Source organism: Cyprinus carpio, chromosome A7, assembly GCF_018340385.1.
Source record: "Cyprinus carpio isolate SPL01 chromosome A7, ASM1834038v1, whole genome shotgun sequence".
In the NCBI taxonomy this organism is placed as follows: domain Eukaryota; kingdom Metazoa; phylum Chordata; class Actinopteri; order Cypriniformes; family Cyprinidae; genus Cyprinus; species Cyprinus carpio.
The window spans coordinates 23,530,515-23,542,906 of NC_056578.1; the positions used below are offsets into that span (position 1 = coordinate 23,530,515).

General features: G+C 37.2%; 1 protein-coding gene across 3 annotated transcripts in view; it reads right to left on the bottom strand.

Moving 5' to 3' along the window:
• Positions 1 to 96: 96 nt before the first annotated feature.
• Positions 97 to 12,392, bottom strand: part of LOC109107407 (ranBP-type and C3HC4-type zinc finger-containing protein 1-like) — a 302,509-nt gene continuing 290,213 nt past the window's right edge. For 2 of the 3 annotated variants that reach the window (XM_042760517.1, XM_042760515.1), the window contains 12 exons: positions 10,111 to 10,194; positions 9,766 to 9,907; positions 9,281 to 9,371; positions 8,847 to 9,153; positions 8,508 to 8,620; positions 8,131 to 8,304; positions 3,850 to 4,010; positions 3,636 to 3,747; positions 2,936 to 3,115; positions 2,667 to 2,806; positions 2,259 to 2,402; positions 97 to 2,065 (listed from right to left, as the gene is read on the bottom strand). In XM_042760517.1, coding sequence (XP_042616451.1) covers positions 1,906 to 2,065; positions 2,259 to 2,402; positions 2,667 to 2,806; positions 2,936 to 3,115; positions 3,636 to 3,747; positions 3,850 to 4,010; positions 8,131 to 8,304; positions 8,508 to 8,620; positions 8,847 to 9,153; positions 9,281 to 9,371; positions 9,766 to 9,907; positions 10,111 to 10,194 — 1,808 coding nt within the window. In that variant the 3' untranslated portion in view covers positions 97 to 1,905. The remainder of the gene's footprint in view (positions 2,066 to 2,258; positions 2,403 to 2,666; positions 2,807 to 2,935; positions 3,116 to 3,635; positions 3,748 to 3,849; positions 4,011 to 8,130; positions 8,305 to 8,507; positions 8,621 to 8,846; positions 9,154 to 9,280; positions 9,372 to 9,765; positions 9,908 to 10,110; positions 10,195 to 12,392) is intronic. The other variant, XM_042760516.1, reaches the window with a different exon arrangement.

Below are 12,392 nucleotides of genomic sequence, written 5' to 3' on the forward strand. Positions count from 1 at the left end.
TAGAATCATGACTGAAACGAAATTTGATTTGATGACATTTAGCAAGTGTTTGCATTTCAATTCCCACAGAGAAGGACAAACTACAAAACACTTCAATAAAATACAGGTTGAGTATGTTTATTTTTAAGAACAAAATGTGAAGCATGTTAAATGTAATAATGAGAGCATCTTAACAGCTTTAAATATTGTCAATACAGGTGTTCCGTACTGTAATCTGTAAGGCACTTTTTAAGACTTGCAACCCTGAGGTCAGATTAAAGTGTAGCTTTTCTGCAGGTGCAGGGACCTTTCCATTTTCAGTCATTCATTTTCTTCTGTAGTACATGCAAATACACTATGCATAAACTTCATAGAGCACATATTTGAACATTAGTGAGGTTCATGACATCATGAGAAAGGATGAATGGCACCTCACTCAAGACTGTTTTTCAATTGTACAAGCACACAGCATAATTCCAATGGATTCTCAGTCACAACAACAATATAAATGCTTGGAAATTAAAAAAAAAAAAAAAAAAACCTTTTAGGTAAAGAAAATTCTTGATTGAATAATGACTCTCATGGAAATTTTTTTGAAATGTTCGCTTTGATGAGTAAGTAGATGCTTTGGGTGCTGACATTTCTTTTCAGTGCATAGATTTAAAGCTTCATCAGTCCTTTGGCTTATAACAGTCTTGAAGACTTCCCACTCAAAGCCATTACTTTTACTTAAATTAGCATAACAATGTAACATTAAAACAATACTAAATAACAAGGCTACATATTAATCACTTCCAACTTACAAAAAAAAAAAAAAAATCAAATCTTAAAGCAGTATACTGAATTGTGTTAATCTTACAAAATAAATGTGCAACATGCGCACAAAATACAATGTCTCTTGGTTGGTAGGAAAGGTGAAGGGAAAACACTGCACACATAAATGATCCTGGATCACAAATCTACAACAACTGCAACATTCAGTATTTAAAGTAATAACAGTTATAATGTAAAACTGCAAAACGACTGCTCATGTTAGTGATTACATGACGTAGACGTAAACAGGCAAGAAAAGGCACTTTAAGTAACAAGTCTTAACAGTGTAGAATAGCTTTAAGAGTAAGACGAGACAAATACACAAGTATTTGTGTAAGTGCATTGTAATCATTCCCTTATTTTCAATGGCAGCTTCAGATCAGCTTTGGCTTTACTTTTGTCCCCCTGGGATCATTTGATCAGATGGGTAAAATACATTTTTTAATGGAGAGACTTAAAAAACATTCCCATGTGGCATTGTTTGGATTAAAAATCTATTTTTACCACAATGTTCGTGATTTAGGTTATATAGAATTCTGCTTAAGGTTCTGATATGCCACCATCACCACAGTTTTCCTAAAATACAGTTGAGAGAACTTAAAGCTTTTCTGTGGATCATTGAAATAATTAGACAATATTAGGATGCTGACTGGACTGATACAGTAGCCATTCATTAGAAGGAGTTCGCTTTCAAGTGGATTCCCTTCAGTGCCTTCATTTGCTTTATGATTTACTCATGTAAAATGCACCATTTAAACATTTGCTGCACAACAGACATTACATATTTCAGTTAACACACAACTATATTTCAGTTAAAACCATCAGAAAACTGAAAGCTAAAAACAGATGGACAATATTTGTCAGCTCACACTCAAAGTGTATGTCTGTCAGTGTTGCCATGAATTGATCTACTTTCATAATGCTGCCGTGGACTGTTTTTTTTGTCAGTCTGCGAATTCCCCCACCCCCCGGAACGCGATTTCGACCAAGGTGGGACTCCCTGGAAGCAGGGTTTTGACCACCTAGAACGCAACTAGGTTCGTTTTGGCTGTGATTGGGCCAGTTTTGTTATGCAGACCTTGCAACACTGATGTCTGTCAAACTTTTATAATGTCATAAACTGGCATGAGATGACACTACTCTCTCTCTCCCTCGCTTAATCATACCTCCTCCTTTCCCTCTGCTCTCTCCTTTAGTGACAGTTCTGGCATTTCGGGTGGCATCTCTGTTTGTTGACATTGCAGCGGCAGCCTCCACTTGTGTCTCCAGGACCCTGAAGTGAGAAAGACAGATGAAGCTCTGTTTCCAACTAATACATACCAACAATTAAAAAGGTTTTGAAAAGGAATCTGTAGGTTGTTGTATTTCTGGCTTTGTATAACTGTCTGAATGACACCAGCTTTATAAACTATGACCTTTCCTTGTGCTTAAAAGCTTATATCCCAGTCTCATGAAAATGCTCTTACTTTGGGCCCCCAGCGTGGTCCTCTGGTGACCCAGCAGATCTCAGTGTGGCAGACAGTACAGCGAAGCCAGTCACAGCCCTCCTTCTTCTGCACAATGATGCCGCACTGAGGGCAATGCATCGCCTCTCCAGAATTAACAAGAGTCTGTGTGAGTGATGGGACAGAAAGTTTGGGGTAAATAATAATAAAAAGAAAGAAAGAAATTGATCAAAAGTGACTAACATTCTGTTCATGTATGAGTGATGGGGGGAAAAAAACAGAAATGACCATTTATAACTTAAACTTTCAACTGCAATTGTACAGTGGGTTTCAAAATATGTAATCTGCTAAACACCAAAAATGTCTGAATATTAGAATGACAAAAGTAATGAACAGGATGTTGTCATATGACAAAGGACCTTTCCTGACATGAGCTTTGATATACAGACAAGGATTTGTTTGTGTTTGACCTTCAGCAGGTCTCTGGTTCTTCGAGCTGCAGAGTCATTGATGGCGCGAGCTGTTAGATCATCCTGATACTGCTTACAATTCATCCCTTCATGAATGGCCTAAGCAGAGGAAAAAAACCTATGTCCTTTACCTTATATTACAATGAGAACATAATAGAGAAAGAAAAACCTAGATGTTAATGTCATTGTTTAAGTGTTCAGTGTGTTTAAGTATTCTACATACTTTACCTTGCAGAGCAGGCAGTTGTGTTTTCTGCACACTGGGCAGTGGAAAGTGTTGACAGTATCTTCATAAACACACCAGCCGGGACAGTCTGCTGTAGCACAGTGATAACTGCCCTCACATCGAGACTCTGCAACAGACAGACTCCTCTGCAACCAGCGCTCATAATCGTCTACTGACACCAGCTGAGTGAGAAAGATAGCAGAGCCAAAAAATGCAACGCATAAATTAGGTAAATCACTCGTTAGATTCCTATCTGATGTTATACAAAACCAGATAAGTACATTATTAGGACAACAGCAGCCCTAGAATTTACTGTACTTTGAATTTGTACTGTATATATGTATGTATATATATAAAGAAAACAGAAAATATCAAAATAAAACTACTTTAAATATAGTATCTCAGTGACATTAAAATGATACTGGTATATATACTGTTGATGAGGCTACAAAAGGACTCCCTACAGTGAGTTTTGTCAGCACTGGTCATTTTAGCCAATGCCACTGTCATTAAAAGCCTTTCAGGGCAGCATTGCTCCAGGTCTCCTGTCAATTGTGCTCCAGCATCATGGACAGTCACAACAGCAGAGTGAGAGAATGACATATAGCTACAGACACTCCTCAGTGTGTGGATCTAGCCAGAATAGACAGTGGTTTAGCTTTGTAAACAAAATAAACGTGGCATGAATGAATGAGTTCTCACAGCTCTGATTTCTCTTTCCTGCAAGACGCGGTCGCAGGCGTAGGCCTCGTCTCTGTATGGACATGCCACCTGAGGATCCTCCGACATCAGAATCACAGAACGCAGGCACTCTCTACCCATAAGAACACAGAGAGTTTTCTTTACTGCATGGCAATACAGAACTATAAATATCACTATGTATGTGCTACAGCGGCACACTCTCGGTCTTCCTCACTTGCAGAAGCAGTGGAGGCACTCTCGGAGCAGGACTCCATCGCCAGGCTCAAGCTCCACATAGCAGATCCTGCACTCCACTCTCTCTGGGTTAGGAACCAGATCCTGTCCGTCCATCTGCACCAGACGTGCATAGTTCTCTCTGCGTTCTGCTTCTCTGGCCTACAGACACAGAAAGAGCAGCTTTCAGAACTAAAGAAGCACACATTGATGGGCATCCAAAGATAGACCATGTGAGGAAAACACACTGCATGTGCTGTTACTTCTGACTGCATCTTGAAGACTGATGTGACAGAAACAGGCCTAAAACCTACATGATCCCAATCCCAAGATCCCAATGGCATTTCTGAGAATTCATTAGTTTAAATTAGAGAGTTTGTGTCTAAATGTGCACACATTATAAATTTGCCTTTGAAAATGACGTGATGTGTGAAATGTGCAGAAGTGTTACAAAAAGAAGAAATCACACACACACACACACACACTAGGGCTGTCAGTAGATTTTTAATCTTATTAATTACACGATGTGGCGATCTGTGGAGCTGTAAAATTACTTCCATAAGATAATTAAAACCATTATTGTGTTAAATGAGAAAAGTATCAAGTAGACATTATGGAAAGTAGCTTTAGAAATAAATATTTTATTTGATTATGATTTTTATTTATTTAGTTATAAATATGTTATTTGATTACTGTATTATTTTTAGATCCATCTTTTCATACATAATTACAAAAGGTGAAAACATTTACTGATGCACAAGAAGGCAACATGATGCATTGAGAGCTGGAGGGTGTAAACTTTTTGGATTGGATGATCAGGGTAAATTGTCCTTATTTTGTCTTCTGGGAAACATATGTATTTATGTAGCTTCTGAAATGCAGTACTAAATGAAAATATGATCTTTAATCAAAATAAGAAACATGCACACATCATCATCTTGTTCAAAGGTTTACACCCCCAGCTCTTAATGCATCATGTTTCCTTCTTGAGCATCAGTAAATGTTTTCACCTTTTGGGACTGTTATGTATGAGTCCCTCAACTGTCCTCAGAGTGAAAAGATGGATCTCAAAATCATACAGTCACCGCTGGAAAGTGGTCAAATATACAGAAGATGCTGGAAAACTACGACAGGCAGTTTAACTGTTCAGGACAAACAAGGGACTCATGAACAACCATCACAAAAAAACAAAAACAAAAAAAAAACAGTTGTGTTTCATCCAGAAAATGACACGTAGTATTAAATATTCAAGCGTATGTAAACTTTTGAATGGGGTCACTTTTATAAATTTAGTTATTATTTTGTCTTGTGGGGTGTATATAAACATCCGTTATGTGAAATAGTTTATTCAAGACGGTACTGTATATGTGTGCTAATAACAGTACATGTAGTTAGTTAGAATGACTAAATACAAGAGCACTATCAAATAAAGTGACACCCAAATTACATTATTGCAATATATTATATGCAGTTTACATAAAATTTGTGAATAAATGCAACATGAATGCAATCACTTACCTTACACGTTTAAACTGATTAACCACATTATATGGTTACAGTTACGACAAAGTAACAACATAAGGCTTTTAAATGTACCAGAACTGTATTACTTGTATTCAGTGTATGCACACATACATTAAAAATAAATAAATAAATAATAAAAAAAACACCCAGGTGTGAATGTTATGTACCTATTAAAATACCTTTATTTGAGTTTGCCACATAGTTAATTTGCATAGCCATTTGTCTTTTTTAAATTCAATGCTATTTTACACGAGTTACCATGAAGGAAGGATGCCCAGTCATACAGACAAACAAGTTCTGCTACATTACAGCCCTAACTGAACTGACCAAGACATGTCTTCCTGTTTCTTTCCCTCTCACACTGTTTAGGCCTATTCATCGTTTAGCACATGCGTTTTATCCATAATGCACTAATGGCCAGTCCTGATAGAGTAACTTGGGGTTAAGTGCATTGCTCATTGGCACTGTGGTAATTACTAAATGCTCTTTCTGCATATTTTTGTCAACTAAAATATTAGAATGTTTCGAACAGTATGAGCAAAAAACTCTGTCTACAACATTTTCACCAAGTTGAGTCTTTATGCTCGAGTGCAAAATTCATATATACAACATGTTTTCTTAGCATGCATGCATTTATGAGTTTGGCCAAACACAGTCAAAAGTTTTTGCAACACTGTCCAGAGAGATCTCATGAGAAACCAACTATTTAACAAGGTGGAGATTTTGTATAAATTCGTATGACGTGATTCAAAGCAAGCATGAAGCTCCACCCTTAAACCCAACCGTCAGTAGGAAATATGCATGAAAACGTACAAATAATTTCATACAAAACCATAAAAATTAGCCACCAATTCGGCAAAATGTAAAATAGTTACAAATTGCCAAGAGACTGTGTTGCACAGTCCTATGACACAGGTTTGACACGTCAGACACCATTTACACAAACTATTTTTGCCTCTCTTCATTTCATCTTCATTACAGTTTCAACATCAATGCAAAATTAATGTTGCTTTTGTGTGAACAGCTGCAGTCTGCAATGATGTAAGATAAGGTAAATGTTGGTGTTTAATAGTAAACAAAAAAAGTGCATTGTTGGATGATCCATCACAGAACTCAAAAAGTCTTTCTGCACTTAAAAAAGATTCTGGGAAGTTTTTATAGTTTCAGGGATCTATAATCTCTGAACTGAAACGGTCACTTCAAAAAATCCAAGACTAAAATCTTGAATATATGAAAATCTGAAACTATTTTACAAGATACTCTTAAACAAGATCAGACTGAACTTGTATAAAACAGGTTACGTAAATAGATGCTCTACATTCCTGCAAAAGCTGTGCAGTAGGAGTCATTTCTTACATCTACTCACAAAGATATACAGTATATGTCATTTGGTTGAGGCATCTGCACATTACAAGAGTCTGTACCTGAATAAAGTTTTAAACCAAGACAAAGCAACAAGCTTTTTATTAGACCAAGTGAAGTAACGGTATTATAGATGTCTTTGCCATTAATATTATAAAAATTACTTCCTGTACGACTATTGCAGTGTTCAATTATAAAGTTGTTTTTGAAATGGGTCTAAATGTGTAGCTTTTGTATGTGGTCTAAAAAAAGTGACATTTGAATAGATGAGGTTGGCATGAATCAAATTCATTAACTGTTCAGGCATATACAAGTTGTGCAGTATACCAGCTGTACTGTAGTTGAATTTGGAGTATGAGTGCGCCTGGTTTGTTAGAGACTATGCACCAAGAATGTGTGCACGCATGAATCAGTAGTCCTGGTCAAGGTTGTGCAGTAGTGAGTTGTTGCCCCTCAGCTCCTCTCTTCTCCCTTTCTCCTTAAAAAAAAAAAAAAAAAATAGAGACAAAAGAGAAGAGATTCAGACTGAGGAGTCAATCAGAACTCAGGCTTTATCCTACCCCCCCCCCTCAAACCCTAAAAAAAAAACCTTAGAGGTGAGTGAAAGTAGCTCATTAATAGTGGTCAGCTTTAATGGGTTTTTAATGATTGATAAATTCTAATGATAAGTCACCAATGGCTAATATAATACTGATGTATTAAAAAAAATGGTAACAAATGAGATGCATAAAAAAAATGACTGAAATTAAATGAACGCTTATATTTACTATTATAAAGTCATCGTGAAATGAAAATTCAGTCCATTTTCTAAATGGATGTTATAGCTCTCATTGTGAATGATTTGTATGTATATTCTTTCTTTTTTACCTCCTAATTTTAATCTAAATATCATAACTAGATCTTCCAGTAAAATTTACTTCTACCTACATTTTTCATTTTCAATGATCTGTTACACTCAGACGTATGTCACAATATCAAAGAAAAGTTCTGTCACTATTAACGTTTAATCACATTTTTATTATTGAAATTCGCTACTACATTTTGAAAAAAGGCTATAGGTAAATTTTGAAACAGACAATACTGTTTAACAGCCAATTCTAATGTTCTATAATTCCCTAAAATTCTATCAGTCATTCTTATTTAATTTATATGAATAAAACCAAATTACTATGCCAACCTGAGGATTTTGTCCTAAACCTGTGTGTGAGTGTAGATGTAAAATGGTAGGTGTGCATGAGATGTATAAGCCAACAGCAAAAGCAACATGCCAGTCTCATCTGTTCCCAATGATTTCCACAAGCATCACAACAACAAAGTGGAATATTCCAGTGGTAGCAGGCAGAATTCTTGTACAAAATGTGCTTATGCTTTCTCAACTGAATTTCGTGAGCCTCACCTGTTGGTACTGCCTTACTGCTTCTTTTTCCTGTTGAATGCGTCTTAGCTCCAGAGCATCTGGTCTGTAGTTGCCGGGAACAGTGTAGCCTTCAGGTCTGTTTGCACTACACATTTCACAGCCGGGACGTGTCGGTTTATTAATATATGTACAGGTTGGGCAGGCCCATCCCAGCTACATACCCACAAAAACAAGTATTCAAATAAGCACCATAATCTCATTATTCGTGTATATCTATGTATTTGCATACTTGTTGCTTTTGTGAAACATATCTTTTGTTTAAGTGTTTCAAATATTATCAAAGGCTCAATATCGTATAAAATGTCTGCCCTTAATGTTAAAGAAAAACTAGTTTGTGTGTTCACATAATTTTGTACCTGTGTGCTTGTTCTGTTGGGCGACAGGGCTTCGTTTAACTGCGGCAGCTCAAGGTTGATGAGGTCACGAATTTCACCCAAACCCAGCCTCTCTGTACCTCCCGCACTGTTACCTGAGAGGTCAAGAGGTCACAGTTTTAATAAGCAAGTTGTGAGACATCGTTGCTAATTGTGCAAGACTTTATACAAAGGATAACTGAGAATAAAGTAATTTGTTTAGTCATTTATAATAATTTATCAGAAACATTGAGATTTTTACATTTTAACTGTTTGTTGTCTATGTGTAAATGCATGTTATGACTTTGACTGGTGGTCTTATTGGATACTGGGAATACACACTCGGGGTATTATGGCTGTTATGAAGTCTTGTAGGCAGGGTGCTGTATGGTCTTAAGGCTGTGTTCAGTGCTGGCCCATTGGTAACTGCTTCTTGGTGGGGATGATTAGACGCTGCCACCAAAGCTGGTTGTGCTTGTTGGTAAAGCCCTCGACTGAGACGGTCCTGACGGGCAGAAATGAGATAAAGGAACGCAGTGTCGCCATCTTGCTGAACTCCGTAAGAAGCCAGAGAGCGGTGATCAGAGCACAAAGACTGGCCAATGACCCAGCGTTGCACGGATGGATGAAAACCATAGTCTGTGAAGACCTTAGACAGCAAAAACTATGTGTCAGAGACAAAGCTAAATGATAACTAAGGTATTTGTCAGAATAGTATGGCACTGAAAGAACGAGAAGAAATCATCTTTTATTGGTTAATGTTAATCTGCACCTACCTGCTGTTTGAGAGCACCAATTGTGGAGTGAGGGACGACTTTCACTGTGACACAACATGAAGAGGATGCATCCTCTACTACCACAGCCAGGCTGCATGATAAATCAATGCATTAGCTGTCAAAATGTGTGTTAACTTGGCATAAATTATAATTCACTTTCTTCTGTGGAACATAAAAGAAGATAGTTTGTCCATTCTGCAGTACAGTAAACCTTCTTTTGTGTTCCACACAAGAAAAAAAAGTCATGCAGGTTTGGATCAACATTAGCATTCATAAATGACAGAATTTTCATTTCTGGGTGAACTAATAATACTAATAAATAGTATAATACTAATAAATTTAGTAAATAAAATACTAAAATACTTAATTTCATTAAAGACACATAATTAACAAGCAATAGACATCTTTTATCACTTGCTGCTTTCTGTCTGGTTAGGACACATGGTTAAACTGAGTGGGTGAGTGTCTGTAAACATAAAATTTACCTCATTTCAGTGCCTGTGTAATTTGGTTTAGATGGCTGAATGCTTAGAGCAGCTTTCTGTTTAGCTAAAGATGATGCACAGACAGATGCCACCCGAACATCACCTGCCTCTATTGCGCTAACCAGCTCCGCACAGATCTCCTCTAGAGAGAAAAGTTAAAAAGGATGACAAGAATGAGAAAGTTGGATGGTTAAGAAGTGCGATAGAAGGAAGAATTGGAAATGGAAAGAGAACAAGTGGGTGAGGCAGAGATATTTGCATCAACATAACAGACAATTGACACTTTGTTTATTGTTTGGCAGCTGATTGTGAGCAGAAAATTAAAACAAGAGCACAATTGATTACCTGTACGTGGCATGGGTGCACTGTTCTGTGTATCCAGAGGTTTAGGAGGTAGCTGTCTTTCTTCAGTGGAGGAACAAATCGCCACTGAAAAGATGAGCAAGAGACACAGTGGTTTAAAAGCCCAGGGGGAGAATAAAAAAATTGTAATAAACAATTAAGCTGGTGCACACTACACAGTTGTAACAAAATGATTTGAATCAGATTCCCACACAGAGAAAGTTCAGTTTCAAATTTTCAGAGTTGTTATTTAAAAACAGAGAAAAACTTTGCACTTTGGGTTTTAGTTCAAATGAAACAGTTTCAGTTATATTTTCAACAATCAATAAGCAATCAAAAGTTAGTACTTTGGTTCAAGTTTGAATGCAATCTCAGATTCACATTTATATTTTCAACAATCAACAAAAAGTCAAACTATATAAAAAAATAAACAGCACTTTGGCTAAGTTCAAATATAGTCTTTCCACCATTTCTGTAGTCCAAAAATACTAAAGAAAACAATCAAACTTAAAAGAAAATGACAAAAGGTGCCTGTGAGGTAGTAGTATCACTGATGCTTGTAAACCCCGGCAGATTCAACACTCCCTTGAGCAACAATATGGCATAGAACAGGGGTGTCAAATAGTGATGTTCGGTTCGTGAACGAATCGTTCTTGTTTGCCGAGGATTCAACAAGAACCGAATGAGCCGTGGCAAAGTTTGGTGAGGATTAGCAAAAATTCTGATGAGTGAGTTGACGATACTGTGCAAGCCTGAGGCGCGTACTGGAAATAAGCTTATTATGACTGTTATTAATTTACATTTTATTAAAACCTGCAAAAACATTTCTGTCAAGTGATGTAAATAAATTGTACAATAGTTTATTGTGCATGCATACTATATTTATAGTTGCTTAAAAGGCACAAAATTTAATTTTTTGCCACTGGAGGGTGCATATTCAAAACAAAACAAAGAAACAAAGGCTTAGTTTGATGACCAGTGACAGTGTGGAATCATGGGAATTGTGGGCTTCATCCCCACAGCTGATGCAATCCCACAGGACTCATGTTCATGGATGAACTAATGATTTATTAACGTAGTGGAATGAAGCAGGGTGAGGCTGAAAGCCGTCGAAGCAAAACGAGGCTGCTGAACGAGCATGACACACGGCTCAAAAGCAGCGGAGCTTTTATTATGCCACAGTCCACTGCTTCCAGTCGTGCGTATGTGGGGGAAAAAAGGAGCGCTGTTTTATCATATTAGATACATTTGAAAGTTCTGTTATAATGCTACTCTGTGCAGTCGTCACCGGTCTATTAAAACGCACAACATAATAAAGCGTCTTTGGTGTTTCCATGTTTTCTACAAAACGCTTACGCTCTTCTGTGTCAGCTACACCACAAGGATGTGCTGTTTTCTTTCAAATCAAAGCATAAATACATGTAGAAAATGTATCCTTGTGGAGCGGCTAACACAGAAGAGCATAAGCTTCCTGCGTTTAGCTCATATTCTCCAAAATGGGGCTACGGTGATGTGGAGAGACAGAGGAGAAAAATTGTTGAATCATGTCATTATTTTTGTTTTATTTGCATACAAAAAGTATTGTTGTCGCTTCATAACGTTACGGTTGAATCACTGATGGCAGATGGACTATTCTGTCGATGCTTTTCATACTTTTCTGGACCTTGACAGTGTAAGTTACTTGGCAGTCAATGGGACAGTCACAAGCCTTCCGGTTTTCATCCAGAATATCTTAAATTGTGTTCCGAAGACGAATAAAGCTTTTACGGGTTTGGAACAACATGGGGGTAAATGATTAATGACAAAATTTTCATTTTGGGGTGGAGTATCCCTTTAACTTAAGTGAATTATATGGCAATAATCAGCAATATGCTTTCACAACTTTTATTTTTTAAATGTTTCAATATGTGTTGACATAAATTGCTTATTTGAATTTTTCATTTATACGACATGGCATTGAGTTGTTAGAAAAGAAATGCGTACAGACGGTAATGCTTGATGACATCAGGAACCGATTAATCGGCTTTTTGAACCAGTTCAATGAGCCGATCTGTCCGAAAAGAACTGGGCCCGGTTCCCCAAAACGTTCTTATCGCTAAGTAGTTCTTAACCTATTCCTTAACCTCTCTCTTAATGTTATGGCACGATTCCCGACACGTTCGTACGCTAAGTATATCTTCTGTAAGTCACACTTTCGTAAGGTTGGTCTGGACCATTCGTAAGCTCTCTCTTAGCGTTGTTTGAGCTCAAGACGCTAGTCGCCGCCACTGTAGCAGTCTTTAGAA